The following is a 21,667-nucleotide window of genomic DNA, read 5'->3' as shown; positions in this document are numbered from 1 at the left end:
TACAACCCATGGTTTTGAGAATAGCATGCTCTAGGTGAACACAAACGTTGCCTCAGTGAAGGAGACCAAAGCCAGCTAGAGTTTCTGACCTTTTGTGCAATCAGCATAAAGGTGATATGGAAGGAAGAGTGGTATTCCCTATTGTTCCAGAGTTGATGGTCCATGTGAGTCATGAATTAGATGTGATTTGTGCCAGAGTTCTAATGGGAAGATATTAAATCAATAACAATAACAGGAGAAGGTGTGACCAGCATGCCTGAGCAACAAACCCTTATACTTAGAGTAAAAAGATAACTTTTGCTGAGGAAAAGCGCATGGGGAAAACCTTCATGAGGTTTACCGGAGATGAACATTTTGTAAAGCAAGTATTAGAGGAAATATGGACAACATTCAGGTCCATGATATACAATTGGATTACAACCACACCTGGGGCTTTCTTCTCTATACCTTTGTTCCTCATGAAAAACTGTCAGGTCTCTAGCTCAATTGTGCCAGGGCAGTATGATAGGTTGCCAGGAGATGAAAGAAAATACCTAGAGACTGCATACTAGACACAAGGCTTTGAGGAGAAATGCTCACAGTGAAGGCTCAGTGGCAATAGGCTGACCAAATACCACCTTCATCCCTCGTAGTGTTTTGTCTGTGGTGGCCAGCTGGATAAGTGACGTGTATCCTCTCCACAGTGCTCTCGGTTTTGCACCAGTCACTGAGAGAGGGGTTTTATATGTTAGGCTTCAGAAGCAGTGACATCATCAGCATTAGCTTGCTTGTATGACGAGCATCCCAAGGAGCAAGTGCCCTGGTGTACATGCAAGAAAGTAGCTTTCTACAGATAACACAAAACTTACCTAAAGAATAACATACATGAGACAAAGTCAGTGTCCTTCTAGTTTCTCTAGGAATTACTGGCCTGGGCCTGTTCTCTTTGTTCCCTTGACTTGGCTAGATTTCTGTGGGGTGGGAATAAAAGGGCATTCCAGCATCATGGCAGCTTACTGTGTTCCTTTTCTCTAAAGATGATACAAGAGCTAACTAAGAAGGAAAGAGTTAACATCTCTAAGAATCGTGCAGATACACTTCCCCCAAAAGGAGTATTTTTCAAAGCTGTAGTATAGAGAATCAAACTCATGGGGTTGTGTGGGATGAGACTTTATGTTGGTTTTGGAAGTAGATTAAAGTCCAGGTTTATTTGATCATCTAGTGATTATTCTCTAGTCATATCTGTTTTTCTGTTTTATTCTAACCTCCAGGTAGTTTGTCTAGCTCAAGTTGCATGTTGCTGTACATTCTGTATTTTTTCAGAACTACAAGTAATTGGAGCTTAATTTAGAAAGTTATGTACAATAATAAAATTGTATTAATGATAGTTCCCACCATGCTATTAACTTTTATGCTTTATATAGCTGTGCAATGAAAGTGGCGTGTGGTTACTGGGTAAACCATTCCACTAAATTGCTTCCTTTGGTGAAGGAAGATTCAGCAGCATAGCCTCATTAAGAAAAAAAGCAGTCTTCCTTTTCTCTTCTGTAAGTGAGGAAAGAAATGGCACCTTTGGTCTCATCAAAAGATGACTGCCATGTTTCTTTTAATAGAACGCTCTTCTGAAAGACATGATCACACTGCAGTCACTACTTGCTGGCCAGTTGCCAAGTGTTTTGATGTGATTTTGCTTTTGGCACTAGCCTTCTGTTATTAAATTCATACTTCTCTAGGCATTAGCTTCAGGAAGAGATGTTTTTAAAAAATCCAACACTGTACTCAGCATCCACTCTAGCTAGCTGTCTGAAAAAAGAAATGATTACATTTATGGTTTTCTTGCTTTTTTGCACAATGGATGATCTGACATCACAGATCTAACCCTTGTCTTTCCTCCCTATACTCATGTAAGAATGCATCAAACAGTAGGAGCCCCTGGCTGTGCCATTGCTCACACAGTTGGCGAATGGCAGAGATCATCCCCCAGAGCTCACAGGGTCATTATTTGGAGAAGTGATTCAACATTCCTATAGATCCTGGGGAGAAATTGCCTCTATGGGTTTGCTCCCTATTCTCATTGACACTTATCCATGACCTGTGTTTTCTCAATTCATACCTCTGCTTCTATTGTATGAATCCTACAGAACTTGAAAAACAATTTTACTTAGAGATAATTTTAAAATGCCTAGGGTTTTGTTTAAAATTGAAAAAAATATAAATGAGTTTAGAAATTAACCTAAAGATGTTATTGGGAATATAAGACAAGCAGATATAGAATAGGCATTTGCCCTCATTTGACTATAAAGATGACATAGGATGTCTAGGTGTCTTATTGTTTTAATTTTGAGGTATAGCTATTTAGTAACCATTTAAGCTAGAATTAGTATAAAAAGAAAGATTAAAATTCATTTATCTAAAAACATGCTGGGGGAATATATTAACTGCCATTCAAGCCAAGCTCTTCATTCATTCAGTAGAATGCATTTAATATATACAGTGTGCTACTAGGACTATGCAAGTTGCTGTAGATTCCGAAAATGATATGCCCTGCAAGAATTTACAACCTAGTAGAAAAGGGAGACAGAGAGACAAGATGGCAGGAAAATGACTACATAACATGGTAAATGTAATGAATATTTGTTTATCTCCTACTGTGCCCAGAACATTAGCACAAATGCTGAATAGGTACGTAATTTCCTAAAGGTATTGTTTGTGTCTGAGGAGTCTGAGTCTTATGTTGTTTGTATTATTGGAGTGGAAGTAGGTGTGGGTTGGGAGATTTCAGGAGAGTTCTCCCAGAGCTGGAAAGGGTGTGGTCATTAAGGACAGATAAGGTGTGGCTACCAGAATCCAAGGTGTGTTTGAGCAAGGCCATGGAGGAAGAATCCCAGAATTTAGTGAAAGAGAAAAACAGATGGTGGCACCTGTATAGTAGGCAAAGAAGAATAGGCAGATAGCTTTGCTTCTGATTGTAATGGAGAAATCGCATATTTCCTTGAAGCATTGCCCAATGAGTCTGCCTATTTCTTGGCTAGCAGAGCATAATCTGCACAATGTCATTGGAAAGACACCATGGTGTAGTCATCCCCTCCCCATTCTGCATGTTCCTAACACATATGCACCTTCTCATCTGCCCAACATTGTGCCTTTAAAATCTTTTACAAATGTATTTGTTTGGGTTACATAATATAACTCCTAAGCCCTTCCTAAGAATTTAAAAAAATCCTAAGACAGGATAATGCATTAAGGCAGCTCCATCTTGATTATAACTGGGTCACTGAAAAGAGAGATGTTTTGAATGTGGACCATCAGAGATTATATCTGCAGCCTGGGTGACCCTTAAGGAATTAAGGTCAGGATGAAGTGCAAGAAGATGATTAAATCAATTAAAATTTCCATCTGAATGACTGTGTGGAGACAGCCAGGGAGGATGGCTGCCTGGAAGCACTGAGAGCCTCATGACCATGACAGTGCCCTCAGTTACTGTTAGCAGTTAAGAAGCAATGATGAAAGTCATCTGGAACTGGGATTAGAAGCAGGTTCAGGGCATCATATTTCACATCTTCTTTCCAGATGTCACTGATATAATTATAATTCTGGGGAAAAGAGAAAAATACATATAAAAAATTAACTAACCCTTAAGAGACAAAAAAGAATGTCAAAATTTTCTTTCCAGGATTTGCCATATGCCTCTTTCCCAGTAGGAATTCCTTTTATAGACAAAATTTATCATGGTGCATGCATACCACCCATACAGGTAGTCTTTCCTTTCACAGGAAATTAAGACTCAGTATGAGGCATAACGTCTACCATTATGATGATATATATAAATGTGACATTTCCCAAATGTAACTGTTGGTAGACATGACTGAGAAGTCAAATCTATTCTGGGTTTAGTTTTCCTCCTAACATAATGGAAATCTTGAATGCAAGATGTTTCCCTTATTGGGTCCCATTCAAAACAGAAACTGATAAATACACTGAGCAAGGTACATGACTCTGACATCTCAAAGGAGAGCTCCTCAGTCAACTCTATGGAACTGTACGTACAGCTCAGTCCATGAAAATTAGTTAAATGGTGTCACACAGACTACTTGGTGATTTGAGTCACTCACCCCAGGATTGAATGTTCTGGAATCAGATTAGCATACATTCCAAGTTCAGGGGGCATCTAAGTTTTACATAATGCTTTAATATATTTCCCAGAGATATCCAGTATGGGATAGATTCTATGTGACTTTCTCAGAGCTGTTAAGTCTCTTGGGTTGGTCCTGGGGAGTGGGAATGGGGAAGAGTTACCATTGAATAGTTCTACTTATGTGTCATAGTCTAGTGCAGGGTTTCTCAGCCTTGATGTTATTAATACTTGGGACAAATAATTCTTTGTTGTCTCTGTGTTGTAGGGTGTTTAGTAGCACCCCTAGCCTCTACCTACTAGGTGTCAGTAGCACCCACACACACAGTTGTGACAACCAATTATATCTCTAAATATTGCTAAATAATCTCTAAGGGAGACAGGCAAAATAGCCCCTAGATGAGAACCACTGTTCTAGTGAAAGCAAGGAGTGAATATGTTAAGGAAGTAAAAGGGTTGAATTAGGATTGTGATTCTCAGGATCTTATTCTACAAAGATTACCAATGATATCTGATTCAGGAGCCCCTGTCTTGTATTCCCATCATCCCCTATGCATGTCCTTACTCAGTTATTAATCATTAATATATTTCAAACTTAGTTTTCTTACTTGACTTGACCATTATAATACATATAGTAGGAATTTAACAAATGTTATGAGTTAATGAGTTAATTAATGCATATGTCAGGTACAGTATAAGATTATATGTTTGTGTCTGGGTGCTATCCTTGGGTGTTTCCTCTTCCAAGAATGTTTGCAGAATCAGGTAAGCAATGAGGATAGCAGATCAAGGCCATTTTAAAAAGGTGCTTCCTCAGCCATAAAGTGTTTCAAGAGACATTCTTTATTATCAAGTACCCAATGGCTTTTCATGTGCTAAACAATCATACTATCAGCCTACACAGTGCCCTCTAGACTTTTCTCAATAAGGTAAAAATTGATTATTGCTACAAATGGAAAAATCTTTTCATAAATAATGAAATTAAATATACCCACAAAATGAAGCAAGGATTACAAAACCCTGGTTAAGGTCCTATGCCTCATCCACTTGACCAGCTATGGCTTGGCAGTTCCAGATCTACAAAATAATGGAGTATATCTACTTGGTGTTCTAATTCCTGAGAATTCTAGGATTCTGAGGGGACTACACTGAGAGCATGTGTGCATAAGTATTGGACTTAAGCTCCATGCTGATGGTAAAGGTTGTGTTTGCACCGTCTTCTTTTGTGAGTACTTTGATGAAAAGCTAATGTTGGCTGAGTCCCTGTGACCACAGGGTCCACATAGATACTCAGTACACAGATCTCACTTTATAATCACAACCACTTTGTAAGATAGGTGTCTTAGTCAACTTAAAGGAGGGGAAATTTATTGGGAGTTCATGGTTTCAGAGGTTTTAGTCTATAAATGCCACACTCCATTGTTCTGGGCCCAAGGTACATCATGGGTGAAGTGTGTGATGGAGAGAAGCAGCTCCTTTCATGGCAGCAAGGAAACAGAAGGGGTCTAGAGGAGGCAACAGGCTGCAGGAAGAACAACTCTTCTAGGATACGTCTCCAGTGACCCACCTCCCCCAGCTTTGCCCTCCCTGACTATAGTTACCACCCATTCAAACTAGGATGAATCAATTAGGTTACAGCTCTCATAACCCAATCATTTTACCTTTGAATGTTCCTGCCTTAACAGGAGCTTTGGGGGACATCTCAGTTCCAAACCATAATAATAGGTGTTTACATTCCTAATGTGTAGATGAGGGACAGGATTCCTGGGATCAGAGCTGCAATTCCAAGGTGTCTTCTAACTCTAAAGCTCTTTCTGCCATACCCCAGCAAAACTCTTTTTATTTAATGGGCCATCAGATCACATAGTCCAGTACTATGCTAGATGCTAGATGAATGAGACGTGATACCTGCTTCCAAAGATGTCACAGTCTAGAATGAAAAAGTGGTGGGAATAGTTACATTTGGATCTAGGTAAGTATGTAAAAAATGTGTGAAACAGGGAGAGGGTATTATTTCATCACTATTAGGAAGCTTTGTCTGAAAGCATGATTATGCTCATTAGAAAATTCAGAAAATGCTATTAACTCAATTAGACTGGTTTCCTTTTTTCTATCCTTTACTAATTGAATAGTCATCAGGCCTGGTGGCACATGCTTACTCCCAGTGATTTGGGAGGCTAGCAGGAGGATTGCAAGTTTGAGGCCAGCCTTTTCAACTTAGAGAGACCCTGTCTTAAAATTAAAAAGGATTGAGGATGTATCTCAGTGGTAGAGCACTTCAGAGTTTAACACCCAGTACTGGGGGGGAAAAAAATAATAGAATTAATTATCTTTGAGGAAAATGAGTTGTATTCCAACTTATAGACTAAATTTACCTTCTTGCTCACATACTCTCTTTTGTCCATTTGTTTTGTTTCTGCTTTATTTAAAGAAAACAGTTTTAATGTCCAATGGGAGTGGACACATGCCATTACACCATATTTTGTAAATGTAAAATGAAACTGGAGAAATTTTTCAGGAAGAGGGATAGCAAAGAACATATGATATCCCAAGTTCTCACTTCCACAGAAAGACCACAGAATAGGATGTAGGGAACCACGTAACCATGGGCACTTCCTGATCCAGGAAAGTCCTCTGGAAAAAGGGACCTCCCTGGTTCCTTTTCTGGAGTGGTCACTTTACTGCTGAGTGAGCTCAGTCCAGATGAGCCAGATGCTTGCTGGGAATAGAATGAGCCTGTCCCATTTTGACGTTTTAAGAATATTGGTAAGAGTAGTTATCTAGATATGAGAAGATGGGTAGATAGTCCACTTGGAGCAGTTGGGGCTTTGCTTCTGCAAGAGCACATTTTCTTAACTTCCAATTGTCTCTTACTTTTTTCTTCCTCACTTACATTTATTATTCAGTCCATTTTCCCTTGCTCCTTCATTGCTATTTTGATCTTTGTTATTGTCCCTTTGGTTTTCATTTCTGTCCCTAGTCCTTAAAAATTTTATGAAGGCCATTTCCCTCTTTGTTTTCAAAATGTATTGATATTCAATAGTCTTCCTTATAGAGTTGCAAGCTGAATTGGAAAAAAAAAAGTAAGCCCAACTTTCTCAAACTTTTGAAACTTCTTTTTGAGAAAAGGGAAAAGGTTCAGGTCAGTTCTTATTTTTATCTGGGTTTTCCCATTCAAATAGCATAAGGAATGTAGGGAGATTTAGGGGAATACAGACAAGGTCATGAATAATTCAAGCATACATTAGAATGCAGAAATTTTGGAGCAACCAGTATATTTTAAGGAGAATATTGGAAAAACACTGGGGAATGGAAACAAATATTACCTCTTCTTATCATTTTTAAAAGAAGAACACACCAAAAAAATATTGAATGTACTTTTCCAATTATAAATAACAACAACCTTGTTTCCAAAACAGAAGTCAAACTGAACCACAGTAGTAAGTAGAAATGCTCTCCATCTTAATGTATCTTTAATATGCTTTTTAAATAAAAAAGCTATGTGAAATTCAAAACTTTTCAGAACTCTGGATATTATGTACATCCAGATGTTTGTACTGATTTTATTTTTGAAATATATACATTTATTTTTAGGCACTTACTGATAGGTATGTCCAGTTTTCAAAAAAAAAAAAAAAAAACTAAAGAGGAAATGACTTTTTTTAAAGAGGGTTATTTAATTGTAGGAAGGTCTAATATTATTCTCTTCCAAAATCTAGTGAGATGATATTGTGCAGGGATTGCTGGCACCACATACTCTTATCATTGCATTGACACACTGGGGGCAGTTGAACATCTGGTTATGTTCCTTTTATACCTGGTACCACCTGTGGTGACAACAGTGACAGTTCCTGGCACATACTAGATACTCAATAAATGCTGTTTCTTTTCCTTCTTCCTTGAATCTATCTTACAGGTACTATTAAACTGAGAAAATCTTCAAAGCAATCTATCTTTGATTGTTGACAAATACATAGACCTCTGTTTCAGTCTCCAGAAAACCCATGGACTCATCTATTTGGGATCCATCACCTTCTGAAGAGAAAAATTTTATTTTTATTTTTATTTTTAAAATTAATTCTTATTTATGACAGCAGAATGCATTACAATTCTTATTATACAGATAGAGCACAATTTTTCATATCTCTGGTTGTATACAAAGTATATTTACACCAATTCGTGTCTTCATACCTGTACTTTGGATAATAATGTCCGTCACATTCCACCATCATTTCTAACCCCATGCCCCCTCCCTTCCCCATAAAAGCTTCCAATAATTTTAATTTCCATTCCAGTCACTTCCTTACTGTAGGATTAAAAGAAAATAACTGTTTTTAAACTTCCTCTAGGTAATTTTCTCTGAATAAAAATTTACCTTCTAGAAGATCTTATATATTCATTGGTGTATGGTTAGGTGAATTCTTCCCTTAATATCCTAGAAAGTAGATGAAGAATTTGAAAGTCCTAAGAGAGCTCTGAAATCTGCCACATAATGCATTGCTTTAACTAACTGAAATTAATGTGGGTAAAGTTACAGAGTTCTTGCTTTTTCTTCTTTAGCGAAATTCTGAAAAAGTCATCCAACCTGGAGAAGGACAGTAATTTATCACTCCAGAGCACTCAAGTTCCAGAAAGAAGACATGCATCGTTGGGTAAGCTAACTCTTTTTTTTTGCAGAGTGTAGAATAGGCCTTTTGGAACAGCCAGCAATGGTCTAATCTTTAAAGGGTTCATACCTCAAACTTTGAAAACAAAGATGGAATGCTTAGACTATCTCTAAGACATCAGAATATTCCCCATGGTTTCCTGAGTGCAGTGGTATAATTATATAAAGTTCACCAGAATCATAAGAAACTAAGTTCTTATCGAAATACCCTTTAGGAACAAAGTCCTAGGTGTTGATAATTGTACTGTGTCCCAGAATTGAATCCGAACTCTTGTCTGCAATTAGATGGTTATGGGATGGTCCTAAAGCCTGGTAATAAATATTATTGGAAAATATCTCAAATACATTAGAGACTAGGGATATATTAGTGAACAAAAGATTTTTGTATGTTGGAATATGTGCTCTAGGGGAAGAATAAGGAGTGTCTTTAACAATGCCATGGAATATTTTACACTAGGATATTAAATAGCATTCCCATACAAGTTGATGAAGTCAATGAAAGAAGTCCTGGGTTAATGTAGTAGGAACATGGTGGTAAATGTTTTTGAGTAGTTAATGTTCTGTTATGAATGATCTGTGGGTGTTTGGCTGAGTAGGTTAAATCACAGTAGAAATAAGGTCATGGTCTTATGGTTCAGTAATCTTTGCTTTGCTCAGTAGCCACAGATTATGTTTCTCCTCCTGGCTAGTCTTCACACAAATGTTATTTCCTTGGTCTGGAGAAATCAGACAGTAAATTCTTTAGCCCCATGGGCACTAAAATAAAGCATACACCTTTCTGATGATGGGTTACTGGTATCTTTGAATACTAAAATTCTTTGTTATGAGGATAATAAATACTTGTGTTCAAAATTCATAAAAGTCACCATATTGGCTTACTGAATATCCATGGTATAAATAAATGTACACTTCTAGCTAATTCTCTAAACTCAGAAAACTCTGCCACATTATAAATAGTACTAGATGAGGACCCTTTGGGAATTACTTAATTAGAATATACTGTAGTCTGGACTAATTGCTTCATTCCATTTATTTGATCTGAAATATCATTCAGAAACCACTTTGGGGAGGAGAGAATTTATGATCCTAAGCAGATTTCAGCATCCCAATTGGACAATTAAAAAGAAAGACCATTATCACCAGATGTGCGTTGGCAGATCCTTTGAACAGATGTTGGATATGATGGATTTGTGGAGCTAGTAGAGGCACCTCAAATCCTCTAGGCCTGCAGAGAAATGATTCAGTTTATTGGGCAATAATATTGATGATGAAGTTTAATGACACAAACTGGAATGAAAGCAAATGACATCTAAATGAATGGGGAAAAAAAACAGGAGCTGACCAAAACCATCATAATTTTATGTGAAGAGAAAAATCTCATGGATTTGCCATTTTGTCAGTATGAAACTTTCACCGGAGTGACATAGTTAAGCACATTCTTGTTGTGGGGTATATGAGGTTACAAAGGATTGTTATGGATTCTAATGTAATCCTGTTCGTGTGTGTGTGCATGTAGAATTCTAATACATTCTTCTACTACAGTTCTGGTACTTCCCAGTCCAAGTTCTGATTTGGAAGAGGCTGGAACAGAAACTTTCAATGGCAGTCAAGTGCTTGCACAGGTCCTTGGTTTGGAAAAGGTAACTTCATTTAGTTTTTTCTTTTTTTCTTTTTTTTTTTTTTTAGAGAGAGAGAATATTTTTAATATTTATTTTTTACTTATTGGTGGACACAACATCTTTGTTGGTATGTGGTGCTGAGGATCGAACCCAGGCGAGCGCGCTATCGCTTGAGCCACATCCCCAGCCCTTCATTTAGTTTTTTAATGGGCAAATAATAAAGAGGTTGAACAAATGTGTTTGGGTTATTGGAGGGATCTCTCATATAGGAAGAAGCTTGGACTGCCTTTTCCATTTAAGTAACATCTCAGGCACTTTGTTTTTTTAGGCACTCAATAACTGCTTAATTTTAAGATATTGTGAGGTTCCTTAAGTTCCTGGGCATTTATTTACTTCCCTGGTAAGTCCCTTAATTGAACTTAAGGTTTCATTTAGTAAGAAGTAAGGTGGCATGATATGTGATTTTTTAACTTTCTGAAGTAGAGAAGAAAAAACAAATGAAGCTATAATACTCTTTGAACTTGCTACCTCATCCATACTAATAATGTCTTTTGAAAAATCAGAGTTTTGCAAAATATCTCCCCTAAGCAGGCAAATCCTTTTCTTTAGCATATTTTAGAGAGCTTACTTATGGATTTTTTTTTTCTGTTTCCTAGTGATCATCCACTTTACATTTCCCAGATTGCAAGATAATAAACATAATTTTTACAAGAGGTGTGAACTTTATGGCCTGTGAGCTAAATGTGTATGTAGGGGGATTTTAAGAAATTAAATTTGAGTGCCTTTAGGCAGAACAGATACTCTTCTGTTAAATGCAATCCCACTTCTTGTTGTCTTTCAACTATCCAGGTTCATAGATTTGGCTTCCTTGACTGGCCTGTACGGTAGACATTTGAGTCCTACCTTGCATGCTCTTCAGAAATGAAGAGGAAATAATTCTGAAGGTTTTGCATGAGGAATGATATTCCCCCACCTCTCCTTTTTTTCTCTCTCTCATACATAAACATTTTAAATAATTATCCATATCGTAGTCATTTCTTCCATCTGAATCATAAGACATGTCTCTTACTTTTATTCACATTCCACCAACCACAACCACTAGTGCTTATTATGTCTCTGTCAGTAACCCTTGGATTAACCTTCTGAGAGACTGAGGCATGTCCATAAGATGGGTCATGTATATAAACCAAAGGATGACACCAACAGATTCCAAAAAATGTTTCCATGGCTCCTCAAGGCAATTCTGCTAATCTGGCCAAAATAGAAGACTTTCCCATTTAGTATAATCTAGACAGTGAAAATCTAGTTTATATAATTTTTGAGGTCTTCCTGCCCAGGAAGCTGGAAATGCCCAGTTAAGTACATTCTAAAACCTCTCTCAATTGGGCCAGTCTGTAAACTAGGAAATGCTATTCTATTCCATAATTTTTCTTCCACATTGGTTCCTAGAGAACAGTCTTGCTTTGCTTTAGATAAATTCATTAACATCTAGAATAGAAATGCTATTCTCAAAAATACCACTTTATTGTATTGAAACTCCCAAGTCCCCTTTTTCATATGGGACGGATTTTTAGAATTTTGTGAGGCAGCACAGAGCCATATATCCAGGGAAGATAAGCCCAAAGTGAATTCTGTCTGTATAGATATATATTTTATGAGTAGTTGGAGCAGAGAAGGGATGTAAAAATTAGGATGACATATTGATGCCTATGTCAGCAATCTTTCTGATTCTTCTTTTTCTTTACCACTTTCTGCAACTTTTGCAAGAATGAGTAGAGAAATCATTTGGGGGTGAGTTTACGTGTAATGTTAGAAAAGAGATATGGATGGATGACTAGAAAGCCTAGCACTTCTTGTACATCCTAGATAAGTGGATCCTGTCGTGTTCCATTATATTTAGAAGTTCAGTTGCTGGAAAAGCTGAGTGTATCCTTTGCGATGTGAACTTAAGAGAGGATGAAGTTGATCCTCACATCATAAGAAGGAACCCCTGAAGTGTTACAACTGAATGTAGTTGGCTCTGTAAATGTCTAAACAAATTAATAATGGTGAAAGTGATCAATGTTATAGCTGAAAATTGTGCAGCATATGTTACTGATCTGCATATGGAAAATGTAGGGGGATTATAATGATTCCATTATAAAAAGAACTTACAATTATTGCTTTTAGTAATTATGCTTATGATTATATATTTTTATATGTATTTTTTCCTTTTTATTCTTCATCTATGAGACTGAAATGAAACATAAACCATGTGTTCACTTCTGAAAAGCAAACAGTTAATCCTAAAAATAGACCTTGAAGCTCCTTCTTTTGGAAGTCTTTCAAAGATGACAATTTCCAAAGGTCATAATCCTAGGAAACATCACGAAGCATTAAGATACCTGAGTTTCTGCTGCTCAGTGCACAGGAATAATTAATAAGATTTCTGTGCATGAAACATTCTGTGAAAAAACACCTGTTGCATTTAGGTTTTCTGGTCAAAGACAGGAATAAGATTAGTAAAACAAATCATATGTAAGCCATTTAAATCATAATGATGACAAGAATTCAGCACATTCACTTCTACTGTCCCTTCACAACTTCCCACAGGTAAACTTGGTGCATTTCATTGTTACTTTAATAATTGCTGTAATAATGCAGGACTTAAAAATGGCTATTGCAAAGACAGGCTGATTTCCTTGAATAGTAGAATATTTTAACATCTGCATTTACTAACATTATCTTGCTCTTCTTGCACATGTTTTTAGCTGTTAAAGCAAAACTCAACCTCAGAAGATGTAAGAAGAGAAATGTGTGAGAGCTATCCAGGATACAGTCCACACTATTCATTCTCCTGGACCACTCTAGGAAAAAATGTCTTTAATAAATTTTGCCTTTCCAACATGACCCTTTTAGAATCTTCTCTTGAGGAACTGAAAGATCAGTTCTCTCAGGTGAGTACAGATCTTTTAATCTTTTCAAGATCTCATTAGCAATTAGAGGACATACACTGTTTCCATTTGGGGATCCACACAATAAATCAATAGGAATCAAAGAGCTGTTCTCCAGCCCACATGGATTGTAAAATATTGACTGGAAGGTTCTGTTACCACGTAACCCTCACATAGACATTTTCACACAACATTTAATGTTGGGTAATGTTCACTTATCATTTAGATGTGCAGCATTGATATGATTTCAGTACTGAATTAGAAGCATTGCATTATGATGAATGTAAACATATAATAACAGTAGAACTATGGCTTGTTCTATGCTGAATAAAGATTGGCTTTTCTAGCCAGGCACAGTGACATACACCTGTAATCCTAGGGGTTTGGGAAGCTGAGGCAGGAGGATCATGAGTTGAAAGCCACGCTCAGCAAAAGTGAGGTGCTAAGCAACTCCTGAGACCCTGTCTCTAAACAAAATACAAAATAGGGCTAGGGAATGTGGTTCAGTGGTCAAGTGCCCCTGAGTTTAATCCCTGGTACCAAAAAGAAAGAAAGAAAGAAAAAGAAAAACAAGATTGACTTTTCTCTGATGTCTGTAGTAAGATTACTCAGGATATAATGCAAATAATCGAAGTATCAGAGCTATACAACTATGAGAAGTTAGAATAATGGAACCTTTTTGTCTTTTCTCACTGACTTCAAGCCTAATTTGTAAACCTGGATTTTGATGTAACAATATATACCTCTTCCAAAAACTATTATACATTAGACCAAGGACATTCTACTGTAGAATGGTAATAACATTTGGTGTATGCTAGTCCTAAATAGACAAGAGTGAAAATACGACACCACTAATCAACACTTCATAAAATCCACATATAACAAAATATCAAAGAATTCTTTTGAATTTTATCAGCAGGAATAAACAGGAATAAAGGAAACATGCATGCTAATATTTTTCCCTCAATTCTCTGATTTTTTTTATTTTAAGTAATTTTTAAAAATCATCATTCAGTAACCTGAGTTTCCAAAAGAACTAGATTATAGACGCTAGTCACTACTATAGTGATGCCGATCCAGTATAAAGCACTTAATGTCCTTTTTGAATAAATTTGGCAGGCATGTAGAATAGAATATGTCATCAAAAATGCATTGTTCAAAGGCTCACTCTCAGCATGAAAGACCTTGAATTAAGACAGTCTATAGCTCAGCTTCACTGGTATGAATGAACTAAGAAAATTGTTTTGAGTGGGAATATAACAAAGAAAATATGTTACCTCAGAAGTTGCTAGCTGGATATTGTGATCTAACGCAAGAACAAAATTATGGTGTTTGTTTATTTGCTTGTTCATAGTACAGAGTATATTTATTACATATACTCACTCACTATCCATTGCTCATTGTAACTACAGCTCCCTGCATTGCTGTGAAACTTCAGAAATATTTTATTGCACTAAGTATGTGTAATTCTAATAATAAACATTTTCATCTATGTATTTCTACACATCATGTATATCATATACATCATTAATATATTTAGACTATTTTTTATCTTTAATATTCATGTGTATTAGTCTTAAGGGTTATTCACCAAAGAATAAAAGGTCTAGTAAAGGATAGAGAGGAGATAGGCCTCCAACTCCTAAATCATTTCCCAAGAAAAGAGAAGAACATTGCTCCAAAGCTAATTTTGTTTTTGGAAATTAATTTTAATTTACAAATATATAACTTAAAATATTTTATATAAATACAACTTTGTTAGCCAAACTTCTAATATGCCGATTTCTGGAGTTATAGAGAAAATCCAATTATGTCTATGAATGGTAGAAATGGTTGCTTTTTCAAATAATAGATGGCTTCCAACTGAGTGAAGATTCAAAAGATGTGCTTATGTGAACAGTCTAGATTTTTGATGCTTTCCAGGACAGTAAGCCATGTGATTGCAAATGCTAAAGCCTCACCTGATGGTTTGTGATTTTGTTTTTTTAAGCTATCAAGTGACCCCAACAATCAGAAGATAGTGTTCCAAGAAATAGTCCAAGTGCTGTCCTTCTTCTCACAAGTGCAGGACCAGGCAGCCCTGTGGCAGCTCCTCTCTAGCTTTCCAAATGTGTTTCAGAATGACACCTCACTAAGCAGTCTATTTGATGTCCTCCGAAAGGCAGACAGGTAAGAAAATGTAAGAATTAGATGAACTGGTATTGTTCACAGAGAAGTCTTTTTTTTTTTTTAATATTTCTTGTGAGGTTACTGTTATGTACAAAATTTAAGCTCAGAGCAAATGAGCTCTCAGTACTTCACTGCAGATGTTAACAATAAAGGTAAGTATGGGTGTGTACGTGTGTATATATATTTTTATATACATGTATACGTATACACATATATACACATATACATATATTAAATATATAATACTATATAGAGATAATATACAATGTATATTAATATATATGAGTATATATATTTATATAAAGTACCTGTCTATTTATCTTGAAATCCTCATATTATACTAGAAACAACCTAGAACATACTTATTGGTTAGCTCTCTAAACAACTTTAATTCAGGTCTAGGAGACCAAAACTAAAACAATCTTAATTTCAATTTTAAAAATTCCAAAAATGTCATAGAATACCCTGAGATTAAACCCACAGACTGGATCTATTGCTGGAGTTTACTAAGATGCTTGACAGGGAAAAACTGTTAGCTTATTTTTCTACATTTAACTTCATAAATGGCAAATTGTTAACAAAAGCCTTTGTTCTGGTTACTACTCAAGTTAATTAAAACATTGGCTCAGCCTTCACTCTTGGTATAAATCACAGTGTTTATGAAATTCAGACATCCTTCTGTAGTTGCAACATTTCTTTAAAAATGTGCTAACAACCGGAAGGGGATAAAAAGATATTTTTTTAAGTAATTAATTGTGATTTTGGAAATACAAAATGAACTCAAACAAAAGTGGATTTGCGGATTTCCTATTCCCAGTAAAGGCTACCCATACACATAATAGGAAGACAGTGCCAATTAGTATGGATATTAATTTTTAGCTACCTTTGGAGTAGTGCCTATGGACCACTTAGAAGATAGAGGACAGTCTTTAAGTAAGGAAAGCTCCATTTCATTTTCAAAAAAATTATCACTTGTTTAGCAAAAGGTAAATATTTATAAAATGCTTCAATAATAATAATTCCTGAAACTGGATCCTTTATCTGGACTTGCTCTTTTGTTGGTGGGGGAGGGGCTGGCTTTTTAGTGAAAATATTTAATTTTTCCTTTAATTAAAAAAAGACATTTTTTTTCAAATTTGTGTTTCTTAACCTGTTATTTATAAGTTTTAAAAGAAAAAAAAACTGATGTGAACTTTGCTCCCTATTTAAAAGTCTTTGAGTCTTAAGCTTTCTTTCCACACTAGAAACATAAAGTTCTCTCTTCTGGTTCAAGAACATTTGATTGGGATTTCATGCATGAGCAGATAAATGCATAATTAAATTATAAAAGCAGCATCTTGTCTTTTATATTGTAAGAATAATGTTCTGTATTGCAGCCATTTTCTCTTTGAATAACCTTTTGTTTCTGTCTGTAAGCCTTGAAACACAATCTGGTTTAATTGTTTTTCTACTTGTTAGGGCACTGCTAGTCCTGCAGAAGGTTTTTCCACGTGTTGAGACTCACGAAGGTTTCAGAACCCTTCAAAAGTCTGTTAAGCATCTGCTGTACACTCTGGACTCCCCAGCTCGAGGTATTGTATTTCCATCTTCACTGTATTGAATTCAGTGTTATAAAGTCCATTAGGAATATAAAGCCGAGTGCAACTCAGGTGATCACATAGAGATGGTATTATTCTTAGGTGAATGCATATGCTACAGATAAATCCAAATCTTGAGTCAGAGTGTGAAAAAGAAAAAAAATGGCTGAGAAAGGCTAGGCGTTTCTAGGGTTTTTATTTTGGTAAAAATGATCTCTCTGAACTTGTAAAACTATGTCAATACTTGGGATGGAAACTAAGTACCAGGCAGTAAGCCTCAATAAATAGATTCCTACCACCATTTTGGGGGAACAAAGGTCTAAACTGAATTGCAAGATTTAGGTCCTCATTTCCAAACTTTGATTTCTTTCAAAAATTCTTTCTTTCTTTCAGAAAGAATCTTTCATTAGCAAAAATACATCCCTCAACCAACCATCTTGAAGATGTATAGTGATGTCAAAGCACAAATAGATCAGTAAACACCCACTGTCATTCCAGTGACACCAAGTGTAGCATGTTGCTCCTGAGTCAGAAAATGTCACCTTTGCATATATAGAATAGTATTATTTATCACTCACAAGGAAATACATAGATAGATATGCGCAGATACATGCAAAGGATCAGGGCTGTAGGGAGTAAATCTCTACTTCCCAGGAAAAATGTTGGGTTAACATTTACCTCTCCTGAATGAATTAGGCATTGTCAATTGAGTTTGTCAGCTTTTAAGTATGGATTGTTTTTGGATTATACAGTAAGCTCCCTGAGAGCATCATGTCAAAAACAGATTCTTCCTTATTTTGTCTTAAAATACCAGTTTTCATATGAGAGTTAAGTCTGAGAAGACTTTGAAGAATTCTTACTAAAAAGTATGACATATTCTTGGGTACCAGTTTCTATTAATCTAGAGATTTTTATATCTACAATTATAGAACAAATGACTGGCGTGCAAGATTGATTACTGTTAAGTTTAATGGTCTTAATGAACACTAGAAAAGAAGGCTTGTTCTTTAAAAAGTCCAAGCCAGAGAACCAAAGAGTGCACTAACAGACTTTTATTATTTCCTCTGTATTTTTTATATTTGCATTTTAAAGATTTCAGAACTTCACATTTTTTTTACCTTTCTTGTTCTTTTCATCTGCAGACTCATGCCTTATAATTAATACAAAGTGATAAAGTTAAGATTTTTACTCCCCAAAGGACAAAAGCTCATCTGTGACTTAGAAGTCACAAAAGTAAGCAAGTAAGCAGCACTTCTTACTAAACAGGTCGCAAGATACTCTTCTCTGTGAATGACATAACTCAATTTTCAGTATGTAGCAATGGCCATGCCTTATGTCTATGAATATGCTGAAGACTTTGGCAATTATTGAAACATGTTATTGGAGGTTAAGGTGACAAAAAGATACACCGGAAAATGTATTTTTATCTGTAATATTTGATGTGCTTAGTTTTTCTTTGTTTTTAAATTTCATACACTTACAATTTCATTAGTCTGGGGTTAAGGCAAAAACATTTACATCTCTTTCTAAAACTCATTAACCCTAAGCCTGTACCTGCTTGAAAAATGTTCCTAGGAATTTCTGGGAAACATTCAGGGAGCTCAACTTTGAACCCGTGATGCTAATTTAGCAGCACAGGTGTCTCTGGCCCTGAGTATGGATATCTATTACATTGTCCAGCACACCCCGTGCTTAGTTTTCATGGCATTCAACAGCATTTTTGAAGCAAAATTACTTTCTCTTGGGTTTTTCACCCAGTGAAGCTGGAGAAGAGTGGTAACTCATAGAAGAGTTGCTTGACACCTCTTTAATGCATGATACTTGTAAGGTATGTAAGATAATGCAAGCCTTGTAAGGTCTCAGATCGGTCTTTCAAACAGGGAAAATAATAGGATTTTGTGTCAATGCAAAGTGCTTCATTATATTCAATTCCTTTTATTATGAAAATAATCCTATGAGATGCAGCTATTATCCCATTTCACAGACAAAGAAAGTGAAGCATAAGAGGGTGGACACTACCTAGTTTCACACACAGCAGGTGGCCAATTCGAGGTCAGAACCTGGATCTGTCTGTCCCTTGAATTCTCCTGTGGGTGGCCTCACTCCCATTTTATCTCTGGGACATAGGCACACTTGAATCCAGGGTTTCTTGCTGGGTCATGCAAGTACATGCTACACCAGACCTCAGTGCTGCTCCCACATTCAGCCCGAGGGGGTTGGGCCTGTTATGCTGCACCTTCACCCACAGGTGCACTTTTTTAGTCGTGCTCAATTTCCCTCCACACTCTGATTTCTACACACTTCCTCCTCCCCCGTCCATCTCTGATTTAAACTGAGTTATGAACACTCTCAGGGTTTCTCCAGAAGCCTCCTCAGCAACCATGAAAGCAGGGAGATGCTAATACAACCCTAGGAAGAAGGTTGTCTTCCTTCTGTCCTAAGGGATCTAAGTTCCAGCGAGGATTCCTGATACAGTTGTTAAGCTCTATTACTTCCATTTATAAAGACTGAGTATCAGGAGTAGAGATGACCTTTCTGAGTTATTGGAATTTGCCTTTTGCAAAGTAGCATATTATAAATTGCATTTTTAAATAGAAAGCAATCCTTATGATGCAAAAAAGTCTCTGTGCACTAGATGTCTGTGGGTTCCACTTTTAAACATGCCCAATCCTTCAAAAATCAGAGGTTTGTAACATTTTCCACTTCATTTAGGTCTGTTTAGTACAGTAGTTCTTCCAAGATACTTTATAGTCCTTAGTGGCCAGAGGGGAAATTTTCTATTTAACTTCAAGGTCAAGTCTATCATTGATAACATAAAGTTAATTTCTATTAGTTACTTACTTTAATAGCTTAATGAAGAAGAAACTCCATAACCACATAGTACACAAATGCCAACTTGCTAAGCATCACATAGGAGTTCAAAGTAAGCAATATTTGATCTGGGAAAAGCAGTTTTGGAAACTTTTACATTGCAAAAGCTTAAATCTCATTATGTCTCCATTCTTGATTATATATGGATACCAACAAATTTGGTTTTTTTTATTTTGGCTATCTTCATTCTTGGTACTTGAACTTGTAGATGCATGTTCTATCAGTAAAACAATAATATTCTGCTGCACCTTGGACAAAGCACAGGAAAATCCACTCTTCTGAACAGGAAAACTGAAAAAGCCATTCTACTCGTTACTAGGAGCCAAGATGAATGATGCAGAAGGTAGATAAAGAGGTTTTAAATTCTGGGATACTATTTTTTGCACATATTAATTTAAATAAAATAAACTAATCAGCATCAGAAATGCATGGATGGCATAGTTTTGCATTAGGATGTGGTACATCCTAAAGCTTTCTAAGAAGGCAAGAGCTATTAAAGGAAGAACTATGAAAGCTGGTATTAAAGTATCCTATTGAAAGTGATTAGACCCTGACTCAGGAGGCTGAGACAGGAAGATTGCAAATTGGAGGCCACTTAGCGAGGCCTTAAGCAAATTAGGGAGACTGCCTCAAAATAAAAAGTAAAAAGGGCTAGGGGTATGGCTCAGTGATAAAGTGCCCCTAGGTTAAATCCCCAGTACCATGAAAGACAGAGGAGAGGAAGAAGGCTGGAAAAGAAAGAAAGAGTCTAGGCCAATGTTAAAAGGGAAAGAATTGAACCATATTGGATTATTTATAAGAAATGAGTCATGTCTGAAGAGAAGACTGAAATATGCGATACTGTTTTCCTAAAGGAGCTGACTTAAAGCATTGAATTTATGGTGCTTTTATTTATCCATTTTCCATCTAAAGAATTTTTGTTTCAAATTTCTCAAATGAATGCTATTGTACACTTACTCATTATATAATCTTTGCAGCAAGCTGAATAAGTGACCTATTTAACTTCTAGGGAAACTCTCCATGTTTAATTCAATCTTCACATACAGTTTCCATAAGATCCAACGTGGTGATTGCCTTCCATACTCTGCAAGTTCTTAATATTTGAGATGACTGAGAACAGTTCTGTCTACATTAGTTGATTTGCATCCATAGCTGCACTTGATGATCAGTGGCTGTTTTTTGAAATGTAGAGAATACTGAATAGTGACGGCAGATGTTTCCCAAGGCTATATGATAAGCAACTGAAGATCTCCACTCCTTCCCGCCAAAAGAAAAAAATATCCAGTGACCTGTAAGAGTGAAAATCGGCTTCATTTGATTAACAAATCAAGTTGTAGTCAATCTGCACTATGAGATTTAAGAGTCGTCTCTGCAAAGAAGTCTTAAGAGGAAATAATGTAGTAGTTTAAGACATGGAGAACAAATTTATTAGAAATGCATGCATTTGACTGTTGGGATTATTTTGATCAGCAGACACCTATTTCCTATAAATACTTTCAACAAAAAAAGCATAAATGTCTTCTGTAAAATTCTTTTGGAAAAAAAGAAGTTTTTAGATTTTTTTCTTTTAATTTTCTCCCCATTTATTTCACTTGAAATGCTTCACTTTTCTTTTTAAAATTACAGTGATGGATGTGTATTAATCATACAAATTAATGGGTTTCACTGTGACATTTCCATACAGGCATATATTGCGTTTTGATCATGCCCCCTCTCTCCTC

General features: G+C 36.1%; 1 protein-coding gene across 2 annotated transcripts in view; it reads left to right on the top strand.

The window, feature by feature from the left end:
* Positions 1-21,667, top strand: part of Abca12 (ATP binding cassette subfamily A member 12) — a 161,837-nt gene that overhangs the window by 47,079 nt on the left and 93,091 nt on the right. For both annotated transcript variants that reach the window (XM_048808508.1, XM_015481335.2), the window contains exons 4-8: positions 8,672-8,763; positions 10,320-10,417; positions 13,147-13,332; positions 15,320-15,498; positions 16,957-17,069. In XM_048808508.1, the coding sequence (XP_048664465.1) occupies positions 8,672-8,763; positions 10,320-10,417; positions 13,147-13,332; positions 15,320-15,498; positions 16,957-17,069 (668 nt within the window). The remainder of the gene's footprint in view (positions 1-8,671; positions 8,764-10,319; positions 10,418-13,146; positions 13,333-15,319; positions 15,499-16,956; positions 17,070-21,667) is intronic.

The sequence above is a fragment of the Marmota marmota genome, unplaced genomic scaffold, assembly GCF_001458135.2.
Source record: "Marmota marmota marmota unplaced genomic scaffold, marMar, whole genome shotgun sequence".
NCBI lineage: Eukaryota > Metazoa > Chordata > Mammalia > Rodentia > Sciuridae > Marmota > Marmota marmota.
This window is presented reverse-complemented; position numbering and strand designations above follow the sequence as displayed.